The sequence below is a fragment of the Notolabrus celidotus genome, chromosome 15, assembly GCF_009762535.1.
Source record: "Notolabrus celidotus isolate fNotCel1 chromosome 15, fNotCel1.pri, whole genome shotgun sequence".
In the NCBI taxonomy this organism is placed as follows: domain Eukaryota; kingdom Metazoa; phylum Chordata; class Actinopteri; order Labriformes; family Labridae; genus Notolabrus; species Notolabrus celidotus.
The window spans coordinates 27,520,552-27,531,998 of NC_048286.1; the positions used below are offsets into that span (position 1 = coordinate 27,520,552).

An 11,447-nucleotide genomic window follows, 5' to 3' on the forward strand; every position below is an offset into this window, starting at 1 on the left:
ATAACCACCAAATCAAACTAAAGTAAAGTCAAAAGGAGCAAATGATATCTTTGCAAACATACTGAACCAGTAAATTTTTGACAAAAAGCTTTTGTTTTATATTTTTTCACTATAGAAGCACTTTCCTTTGCACTGAGTATTTGATCAATTAAATATTTATGACAAAAAGAATCCTCAATCTATTCAACTCAAGCTTTGATGACCAGAACCATATTCTTTCGTGTTTTTACTTTAATGATTTCACAAAAGATGTCCAAGGACTGAACATTTTTAACACCAACTTGAAACACATGTATGTGTCTTTAACGTAACAATCACCCAAAATATACTTTTATCCACCTTCTTTGGTGGCTATCCTTTTTCTATAGAACTCTTATTTTAAATTTGATTATCAGCTTTACTTTCCTTTAAATTATATTTTTGGGCGTTTTCACAATGAACAGGGCAGCTGAAGAGAGACAGGAAATGTGGGGAGTGGAGAGGGGGGGGGAGGACATGCAGTAAATGGTTGTGGCTGGAATCGAACCTGCAGCCTCTGCAACAAGGACTGTAGCCTCTGTATATGGGGCGCACGCTTAGACCGCTAGGCCAACGGCGCTCCAGCTTTTTTTTTAAGTGTCTTAAATATAAACACTTATTAAATACAAGTGCCATTTTCAAGACTACAAAAGGTTGAATCTCATCCTGAATATGTTTTTGCCTTCTGCAATTTAACATACAGTATGTTTGATTGTATCACATCTTAAAAACAGCAGTTTGTGTCTGCACAGGTTGCAACATGTAGCATTAATTTATGGTGTATGTACCATGATCAACAGCATTACATGGTCAACAACTCAGCATCTGTACTGGAGTCTGAAAGCCCACTCCCACTCCAAGGTTTGGACAGCACTAAATGTGGCAGACGCTGCATGCAAGTGTTGAATACCAGTGGAAGTGCATGGGAAGGGTGTAGGGAGTGGTTTCAGAGAGGGCCAAGTGTCTGTTTCCTAAATCACATACATTATAAAAGGATAAGTCCCTAAACCTCAAGACTACATCATTATCTAGACAAAGAGGATATTTAAGCTAGTCCTCAACTGTAAAGCCAGCACTTCAAGTTTATCTGCCTTGAAATGGCCAACAAGTGAAGATGCATGTGATTAAGTGAGGCAAGAGCTGGTTTGAAACAAACATTTTGAGCAGACAGTTATCAGATTCAGCAATTCATGCTCAAGTTTTTATCATTTTACTGTTTCCAGTTATTCTTTAAGTTGTGATCAATTGAGAGTTTAAGTGGTGAAAAGCAGCAGATCAATGTGTTTGGTTTGTGCCAGGATTTTAAAAACACACAAAAAAAACAGACTTTAAGGAGCTAGATTTATTAATATTAATGAAACTAGAGTCAAAAACATCTTGAAGTCAGGACTGAGGTTTTCTTCTCCCAATCACAAGAGCCTCCCTCAGCTGAGAGCAGCCTTTCCTGGTAAGAAAAAGAAGGATTTCAAACATTAAACTTCATTAGACTGGATAGAGCAACAACTTGATCGCTCTTTACTGCTTATTATTTCAAAGTCAGCGTTTCGTGACAGACCTGACACGCCATGGGTCACTTGGTCAGATGGATCCACGATGATCAGTGGTCCCAACACTGAATTGTAGCTAAAGCCGTGGGATTCTGACAGAGGGAGGGAAACTAATGTGACTGAAGGGGAAAATGATAACCTAAAAAAAAGGAGAAAACAGGAGTGTATGGATAATTGATACCTGATTGGATCCCTCTTCTGGAGCGGGACCTGCAGGTTGAATCGCAGCAGCTGCAGACAGAGCTTTGGGAGGGGTCATCAAGTAGTTCCCATCTAAGAAAACATGCATGGTAAGAATGTTGAACAAACAGTTTGTACATTGATAGAAATGCAAAAAATATTATGTTTAATGTTAAAAACCCCTTTTCAAAAATAAAATTACAGTAAAACATTTTTTTTCCATTATTAAATGTACTTTTTTTTTTTAACTTGAGCCTTTTATGTCAGTTTTTTATGGACATTTTTTTAATTGTTTGCTGTTTTACTCCAGGAATAGCCATCTTAAATTAAGTGCAGTAAACAGTAATCCAACATTTGCATGAACACAGAACAGAGGGGATTTTTTTGCTTTGTCAGGAGAAACCATCATCTACTGTCTTCCAGAGAAAAGCATTCATGTCTGTGTGTTCCATATTGAGTGCAGCTGTGAGGCTATTAACTTAGCGCTCTCTCCAAAGTTTCAAACATGACAATAAGTTTCTGGAAACCGTTCCAACATTAAACTTAAATAAAACCTTAATTTCTTTTTCATTTTACTTCTGGGGACTAAAAAAACAGAAGTGTTGGTGCTTAGTTTAGTTTCAATCTTTAGGTTTGTCAGTAAAGAAATACCCAACCTTGTCTAGATTTAAACTTCATATTCCCCACACTGGACAACAGCAGTATCAATTCCAAAAGCAAATGAGTTATTTTCAAACCTGGTAGTTTATCATCCCTGATTACCTCATGTTCTGCTTCTGGTAATGGCAGGCCTTCTTGCTTTCATCTAGAAGTTGTGGGTCCCATGCCACCAGTTTACAGTGAATGTACACCTGAGGGGCACATTAACTTCAGCAACAATGTGTCCAAACTTAACATTTCTTAGCAACATTGAGAGTTTGCCCCCTTACCTCCTCTCCAAGACCAAACTTAAAGGACTGCAGGTAAAGGGTGATGCCAGATGAGTGATACCGAGGGAGGAACATTGAGTTTCCGTTCATGCTTTCCATCAGACACCTGAAGAAATGTCAAACTAAGACTAAGAACAAGACCTCAATCAAGAAGAATTACTATACGACTTAAAAACATACCCCTTATTAGTTATGATGGGGTAAATCTGAGCTCCAGGCTGCAGCTGTGGTGTGGTGGTGGCCACACATTCCTCCATGAGCAGCAGCAAGGGCTGATGGGACTTCTGCTCCACTGATGCCCATATTGGCATGAAGGACCCCAGTGGGATGACATTAGTCTTTGCTATACCTGATAATTGCTCTGTTGGGGAAAGAAAAGAAGTCTTAAAATGAGTCTTGTTTATCCTTAATCATGATGTGGTTTTCTGTAGTGACAGAGCTCACCATCGAGGAGCGCCATGTGGAAGACCAGCCCTCCTCGACCTTCAGAAACACCTGATCCAGGGTTCAGGAAAGGGGGGACCCAGCCCTCAGGTCTAGAAGATCACATTGATGTTTTGACGTCTCACATTTTAACTTTAAAAAGTGAAATATCTTCCATCAAGACAGGCTTACCTCTTAAAAGTGCACTCAATGGGGTACACAAAGGCAGCAGGTTTTGATTTAGGTTGTGGTCTGTAAGTCAGCTCATTTTGGTACAACAGCTTTTTCCCTTTCATCTGCAAGAAACCAGGATATTAAGACACTAAAGACAAATATGACTAAGCTGTATTAGAGAAATTTGGCAATTAAAGTACCAGTTTTTTAAATTTGCACTCTGGAAACTTGTAGTTAAACTTAGCTTCCCCCTCTCCGGTGGGCAGAACATTAAACTGAGAGGCCATACAGTTTCCCAGGAAGAGACGAGATGCATGTGGCACCAACTCTGGGCTGATCCTCCATGAGATTTTTACTGAGTCTTTTGCACAGACTACATTGATCTCTGGAAAACAAAACAAAATCTGAAACATTTTCTGCACATCAAACACTTTGATAAAGTAGATCATGTTGACACAGCTCTACCTACCTGCATTGGCAACTGTCGTTGCAAAAACAGCCACAATTATCACACCTAGGTAGAGATGATTCACCATGACTGAATGATCTGGATCACACTGGAGCTGAGACAATTTGTAGACTTCCTGCCAAATTAGCTGAATGATCAACATGTGTGTGAGAGCCGGACACCATCTACTCCCTCTCTTTTTACTCTGAGTGGTTTTCCTGCATTTTGCAGGGGATTTTTTTAAAGATAGTATCCATCCCATTAGTGAAAAGTAATTACTAAATTTGAAACTTCATTTGCAAAAACAGATCACTCTGTTTTTTCTAAAAAAATATTTCTTTTTAACATACATTTTAATAAAGTTACATTTTTGAGATACCTCTAATTATGAATGTCATTTTTACTTAGCCAAAGCCACTCAATTTCAGTTGATTGATAATACCTAAAACTAGTAATAGAAAAAATGAGTTTTTTGAAACGTTTTTTTAATTCTTTAAAAAGTGAGTTATCTGTTTTTGCAAATGAACTCTTCATTTAAAGAGACATTTTGCTTAACTTGTGTTCTTATTTTTCTTTACAACACATTACGTCTCTCAAATTTTACATTTCAGAGGAATATATTGTCCCCTTACTCAACTACGTTTAATTGAAAACTAGTTATCATTTTGCATACATTGCAGGGGATTTTTTATGATAGTATCCAAACCCACCGGTGAAAAATATTTACTAAAGAGACATTTAGCTTATCTTGTGTTCTTATTTTTCTTCACAACTCATTACATCTCTCAAATTTTACATTTCAGAGGAATACATTATCCCTTTACTCAACTACGTTTAATTGAAAGCTAGTTATCATCACTAAACAGATATTTCTAAAATAAATTCTGTTTCATGGATGTTGGTGAGCAACTGGAAATTTAGAAATAGTTTACTTCTGAAAAGCGCCTAGTGCTTCCAGCACATAAGGCCTCATAATCACTAGCTCGACTCTTGTCTTCTGTTGTCCCTAAATGATGGAATGAATTGGCCCACTCCATTCAATCTGCAGAGTCCCTCTCTACTTTCAAAAGACAGCTAAAGACCCAGCTCTTTAGGAAGCACTATGCACTTAGCTAGACTGTTCTCCACTATTGTCCCCAGTGGCAGATCGTGTCTTCCAGCTACAGTTGAATCACATTGTCCTGCTCTACTCTGGGAATCTGTGTTCAGGTCTGGAGTGACCCAGCACTTGGTACTTCGGTCATTATTGTGGTGATGTTAATTGTTGATGAAGACAATGGAAGGTCTTAAATGGTTTGATAACTGCATTGTAGATGTTCCTTATTTTATTTTTTTAAAAAAAGAAGATATTCCTCACTTACTTTCGTGCATTGCCTTTACACTGCTTGGCAGTACCCATGGCTGTGGGAAGTAGGGGTTCTGAGGGTGCTGCAGCACCCACTGTTGGAAAAGGCATCACAAATTTTTTTTGTGGATGCATAAATAAGTTGAAACAAATACATGAATTAACACAATAAATCCGTTTTTTTTTTCATTGTATTATTTTCTGAAAATGTAATTCCTGAGGAAGATTTGAGAAATAATTATAGCAATTTTAATTAATTATTAATTTTAAAATAACCCGATGCATGGGCCCTGTGTGTGTGCCTGCTTAAAAAATTAAACGTATTTGGATAAGTTCTGTTCAATGCGCTTTACTGCCTTATGGGTCTGTTTTACCAGGTTTGGCTTGTATGCTCTTTGCTGTACAACAGGGTATGGAAGTTGCGATATGTGAATTTATAATGAAAAGTTCTCTTGAAAGCTTGTATTCAAACCAGATAAATAAAAATAAAATGTATGTGCGCTATAGCCTATCAGTTGCATAAGTAACCTAAATGCAAAAAGAAAAAAAAATTGCACCTCTTACTACAGCACCCCCAACTTAAAGCCACTTCCCACAGCTCTGGCAGTACCTGCACCCAAATTGACTTGAAGTACTTTGTTACTCTTACTGATCTTGTTTCCTCTTGTCTAGATCTTTGCTTGTGTTCTTGTTCTCGTATGTACGTCGCTTTGGATAAAAGCGTCTGCTAAATGACATTGTAACATTGTAACATTGTAACTTGTGAATTATTTGGGCGGAACCATTGTCTTTCTCTTTCGACGCTTTCACGTCAACCCGGACCGTTTAGTTGTGTACACAGGAAGTAAACTCAAGTCATCCAAGCAGGTTGTAATTCGCTAGTTTAAGAAGTGTTTGGGGTAGAATACAGTTTCTTTTTAGAATCCTAGTCAACCTTTAATCCATCATGCTGATCAAAGTGAAGGTAAGACATTTCTTTCATATCCGGCTACACTCCTCCGGCTCCTGGGTGCTAATGCTAGCTAACCCGCTAACATCCCTGACCGGTCTGCTTGTCTATATTTGGGCCGAGACAGTGACTCATTATATTCTTATTCTCATGAATTTCATTTTTAACTTAAACTGGTTTCATTTTTTGGTGGGGTTGTCTCGGTATAGGATGGAGTTTCCAAAAAGCTAGCTTCTGTTTTGGTCGGTAGCCATGTTCTTTTGTAGCTTGGTAAGTTAAAATCAGTCACCAGGTTTACAATCACTTTTGTAAAGAAAACAAAGAAACCTGAGGATGTAGAAGATAAATGTAATGACTGATTAACAATATGGAACAATGAGTCGGCTAATCTGAAGGCGATGGGCTGACGATAATGTAATTTCGATCCCTCTTAATGGAAGAAAAGGGACCAAAGCAAGGATGCACCGATTTAGAAATGCAGGGCCGATACCGAGATGTAAAATAATAAGTTACCCAGCAGCTAAAAATAAAGCTGATGTTTATTCATAGTTTTAGATTTATTATATATCTTTATTCTTAATGTTGGAGTCACAAAAACTGCCTCCTTCTGAACTCCTTAAACTCAAAGGGAATGATAGATCTGCGAAGATCCAGGCTCTGCCATCAGCTAGTTCACATTCAAGGGCTGGACATCGAGGTGGTGCCAACCTTCAAATATCTAGGTGTACACCTGGACAACAAGTTGGACTGGTCCCTTAACACAGATGGTCCCTTAACACAGATGCACCCTACAGGAAGGGGGCAGAGCCGCCTCTTTTTCTTAAAGAGGCTCAGATCCTCAGACATCTGCAGAAACATGCTGCAGATGATTTATCAGTCTGTGGTGGCAAGTGTGTTCTTCTATGCTGCTGTCTGCTGGGGAAGCAGTATAAAACACAAGGATGTGAGGCGACTGGACAGACTAGTGTAAAAAGCTGGCACTGTGATTGGAACCAGGTTGGCCTCAGTGGGGGGCTGTGGTGGAGAGATGAACACAGAAGAAGCCTAGAGGCCATTCTAAATGACACAGATCATCCACTTCACAACTTCTCTGTGGACCAGAGAAACAGCAGCAGTGGACGGCTCCTCTCTCTGCACTGCAGGACTGAGAGATACAGAAAATCATTCATCCCTGCAGACATTAGGCTTCATAACTCTCTAGCCAATGGGAGATGAGCTGACAGACACCTGAATTACTTGTTTTATGTGATTTTTATAATTTTATCTGCCAGACACCTGAATTTCCCCCTTCAGGGTTAATAAAGTACATTCTATTATATTCTATTCCATCTGGACCAGGGACCCAAATAAACCCTCATTATAGAAACACTAGTAAACATTGTTGAAGTCATGCAGGCCTCTTTAAGTGAGCACACATTCAGTAATTAATCCTTCATCTTTCACACTAAGATTCTTTTTTTTTAAGGGAAAACATATAAACAATGTGCTTTAAAATACATCTGAGCTGCTTTACAAATGATATAATGCAGTTCACATGGTTAGTCAGTTCTTACACAGCCCAACAAACACCTTCTTTTCATCAAACATTTATACTGATAGGGTGCATCAAATCAAATGCATAAAAGCTCAAATAAATATAATAATAAATATAAAATAATATAAATATCTGCAATATGAATAGAGAAGAATTATTCAGATTCAGATTCAGAATACTTTATTAGTCCCCGAAGGGCAATTCAGTTTTACAGTCAACCTGTCCATAGTACAAAATATACAGTAAAGGAAACAAGGAAATAAATAAATAACAGGTCGGGACATAAGCAACTACCACAACCAGTGACCATACAGCAGAGCGGGATGTTCGGTAGTTCCCGGTTTATTCTGCCTTATGGCAGAAGGAATAAAATAATTGGCATAGCGGTTTGTTTTTTTAACCGGAACATAATACCACCGACCTGAGGGCGTGATTTTGAATTCACTGCCAAGAATGTGCCAAGCCCGGTTGGCTCAAAATTCTGTTTGCTTTCTGGACCACACGCACTGTCCAAAGGGAGCAGAGGTCCTTAAACTGGACTCCCATGACTCTGGAGCACAGCCTGATGATATCATTCAGACATTTCTTGTCTGAATTATAAACATAAACAGGGCCATCATTCAGCTGCTGTTTTTCTTTTTTCCTATAAAATCTGTTTTTGTTCACTAAAAGTAAAAATCTTACCATAGACTAAAACATGGGGCTAACCTGCTTGCCTTCTTTAAATTGATGTGATGTGACAGACAAATATCGGCTTAGGGCTGCACAATGAATTGCAAATGTATCACAATCACAATAACAGATTTTGCAGTAATCATAATACAAAAAAACATAATTTATTTTGGCAAATTAGGAAATTCTTCTTTTTTTAACAGTTTTGTTTATTAAATTTTGTACACAAAGAGGTAATATGTTCACAGTACTTATGAGTGACAGTGCTGAAAGTTTTACTTAACAAACAAAAATAGAAAACATTAAACCAGGGTGGTCAGTCTGGTTGTACTATGGATCATGGCTGTTGGTATGCATGGTAATCTCAGTCCTTAAAGCAGAGTAGGAGAGGGAAGGCACAAGAAGATACACTAAAGAACTACATACATCAATAGAATAATTACAAGACTTAATAGACGTAAGGTCACAAATTATTAAAGTTATTCATGATCATGATTTTTAAATGTATATATTTACCTAAAAAAACAAACCATATTTATGTGGTTGAATTTCCTGTATTTGTTCATAGTACAATAAAATCAGACTGAACATGTATCATAATGTCAGTTTTTTCCAAAATGCATCTTCACATCAGCTTCTTCCTTTGATGAATGTCAAATATATCTGTCAGCAGAGGGATTTGCATATGATAAAACTCAGCTGATACATTGGTGCATCCCTAACTGGTAGCTTTAGATAAAGCAAATACTTTCAAAACAAGACTTTCCATCATGTCAGTTTTTGCTTTTGTAAATTAAAATGTGTTTTTGCCACTTCCTCTTTTCAAAGAAATCCAACAATGGATCAAGAATGAAAATAACCATTCTTGCCACCACAACCATCAAAGTTATGTCTGTCTTAATGTCCCTGATGCCGTCCTCTCTGATTGAGTCTGATGTGTTGCTGTCTAAAAACATTTTCTGTGGCAGAGATTTCCAACTGCTTCACATAATCCCTCATTTATCTCCTTCTGTAAATGATCCCCCATCTTCTTCACAATGTTCTGCTGAGACTGTAATTGTTCCCAAACTGCCTCAAATTTGTTGTTCCCGTTGTGTTTCAGACTCTCACTGGAAAAGAAATCGAGATCGACATCGAGCCCACAGACAAGGTGAACCTTCACTTCCCCTGACCTGTTTAATCTCAAGGAGTTGTGTCTTTTTCTAAATGTGCTTCTCTCTTTTGTAAACGAAGGTGGAGCGGATTAAAGAAAGGGTGGAGGAGAAGGAGGGGATCCCACCACAGCAACAGAGACTCATCTACAGTGGAAAACAGATGTGAGCACATTCATTATGAGCTGAAAGCTGCAGGATGCTTTTATTCTCTCTCTCTCTCTCTCTCTCTCTCTCTCTCTCTCTCTCTCTCTCATTCTCCTCTATCCCTCTCTCTCTTATTCTCCTCTGTCTCTCTCTCATTCTCCTCTATCCCTCTCTCTCTCTCTCTCTCTTATTCTCCTCTATCCCTCTCTCTCTCTCTCTCTCTCTCTCTCTCTCTCTCTCTCTCTCACACATTGTCCTCTCTCCCTCTCTCTCTCTTATTCTCCTCTATCCCTCTCTCTCTCTCTCTCTCTCTCTCTCTCTCTCTCATTCTCCTCTCTCCCTCTCTCTCTCTCATTCTCCTCTATCCCTCTCTCTCTCTCTCATTCTCCTCTATCCCTCTCTCTCTTATTCTCCTCTATCCCCCCCCTCTCTCTCTCTCTCTCTCTCTCTCTCTCTCTCTCTCTCTCTCTCTTATTCTCCTCTATCCCTCTCTCCCTCTCTCTCTCTCTCTCTCTCTCTCTCTCTTATTCTCCTCTATCCCTCTCTCTCTCTCTCTATCTCATTCTCTCATCTCTCATTCTCTCTCTCTCTCTATCCCATATTCTCTCTCTCTCATTCTCCTCTGTCTCTCTCTCATTCTTCTCTCTCTCTCTCTCTCTCTCTCTCTCTCTCTCTCTCTCTCTCTCTCTCTCTCTCTCTCTCTCTCTCTCTCTCTCTCTCTCTCTCTCTCTTTCCAACCCTGACTCAGTCTCAGTAGATGTCTGTCTAACATGAGTCTGGTCCTGCTGGGGGTTTCTGCCTGTTAAAAGAAAGTTTTTCCTCGCCGATGTAAATAGCTAAATACTGAGAGGTGCAATGCTCATGGTGTATTAAGATGAGATAAGACTGGATCTTATCCTGTCTTGATGTTGGGTCTTTGTTAATGATTTAACATAAGGTGCATTTCGACCCCCCAGAACTACTTTACCCTGAACTAAAAGGTTCTTGTGCCCCCATTGTTAGGCGTTTTTCGACCGCAGGCTAAAGTCCTGGGTTGATTGTGCAAATCAGGCCAGTGACGTATGGAGAAAAAAAATTATATTAAGTAATATTTTGAAATCTTAAAGAACTAAACTAGTTTGTATTCCCAGGAACTCCCTCTGTGTTTCAACAACTGTGTAAACTCCAAAAACACAGTTACATTCAACCAAAAGTCCCAGGACCGTTGAAAAGTACTAACCCCCCAAGCAGGGGCTTTCCAGGGGTTCAGGGGGGAGATTATCTACCCCTGAACTAAATTTAGACCCTGGTTCCTCCGGTCGAAACGCATGTAGTTCCGGGGTAAAGTTCCTGCAGTTGAAAAACGTCTATATAGAGTCGGTCTAGACCTGCTCTGTTTGTAAAAGCATCTTGAGATGTGATTTGTGATTTTGGGCAATACAAATAAAGATTGATTGATTGATGAACCCTCTCCCCCTTCAGGAACGATGAGAAGACAGCTGCAGACTACAAGATCCAGGGAGGCTCAGTGCTCCATCTCGTGTTGGCGCTAAGAGGTGGATCCATGCTCCAAAGGCCCTGCACACTCCCGACCTCCTCGTCCTGATTCACTGTTGCGACGGGGGCCGGCCGAGTGCCAACGCTTAAGGTGTCTGTCACAGTCCAACCATGTTACAGCACAGAGACGCGACATCCCACGCTCCTGGGCCGACGCAAAACACAATAACCCACCGACAACATCCACCAACAAGAAAGATTAAAGGACGTTCTGATTCCTATGTAGATGTTTTTTTTTGTAAACCCACATTGGCTTTCTGAGTTTGACCCGTTGATGAAGGCATCCATGCAGTACAAAAAGACAGTTTGAGAACACTGTGGTCTTTTTTTGCTTGTGAATAAATGCTGAAGTTGACTGACGCCTCCTCCTCTGACAAACACACACTCACACACT

At 39.4% G+C, this 11,447-nt stretch overlaps 2 protein-coding genes across 2 annotated transcripts; one reads left to right on the forward strand and one right to left on the reverse strand.

The window, feature by feature from the left end:
* Nucleotides 1–1,340: 1,340 nt before the first annotated feature.
* LOC117827046 (zona pellucida sperm-binding protein 3-like) lies at nt 1,341–3,877 on the reverse strand. The gene is made up of 10 exons (XM_034703499.1): nt 3,741–3,877; nt 3,472–3,656; nt 3,290–3,393; nt 3,119–3,210; nt 2,855–3,035; nt 2,675–2,780; nt 2,508–2,596; nt 1,747–1,838; nt 1,574–1,657; nt 1,341–1,462 (listed from the first exon to the last, which is right to left on the reverse strand). Exons 1-10 carry the CDS (start codon nt 3,805–3,807, stop codon nt 1,443–1,445), a joined length of 1,020 nt encoding a protein of 339 aa, XP_034559390.1. The 5' UTR covers nt 3,808–3,877; the 3' UTR covers nt 1,341–1,442.
* Nucleotides 3,878–5,859: 1,982 nt separating this feature from the next.
* Nucleotides 5,860–11,408, forward strand: nedd8l (NEDD8 ubiquitin like modifier, like). The gene is made up of 4 exons (XM_034703715.1): nt 5,860–6,028; nt 9,322–9,369; nt 9,453–9,535; nt 10,979–11,408. Exons 1-4 carry the CDS (start codon nt 6,011–6,013, stop codon nt 11,100–11,102), a joined length of 273 nt encoding a protein of 90 aa, XP_034559606.1. The 5' UTR covers nt 5,860–6,010; the 3' UTR covers nt 11,103–11,408.
* The last annotated feature ends 39 nt before the right edge of the window (nt 11,409–11,447 follow it).

Bases quoted from the DNA above. Each gene is read 5' to 3' on its own strand.
- LOC117827046 (XM_034703499.1), bottom strand. From the start codon at position 3,807: ATGGTGAATCATCTCTACCTAGGTGTGATAATTGTGGCTGTTTTTGCA. The intron at 2,781-2,854 runs GTATGTTTTTAA...ACATTTCTTCAG, and splicing joins CCCATCATAACTAATAAGGG to GTGTCTGATGGAAAGCATGA. The intron at 2,597-2,674 runs GTAAGGGGGCAA...TGTGCCCCTCAG, and splicing joins AGTTTGGTCTTGGAGAGGAG to GTGTACATTCACTGTAAACT.
- nedd8l (XM_034703715.1), top strand. The intron at 9,370-9,452 runs GTGAACCTTCAC...TTGTAAACGAAG, and splicing joins ACATCGAGCCCACAGACAAG to GTGGAGCGGATTAAAGAAAG. The intron at 9,536-10,978 runs GTGAGCACATTC...CTCCCCCTTCAG, and splicing joins ATCTACAGTGGAAAACAGAT to GAACGATGAGAAGACAGCTG.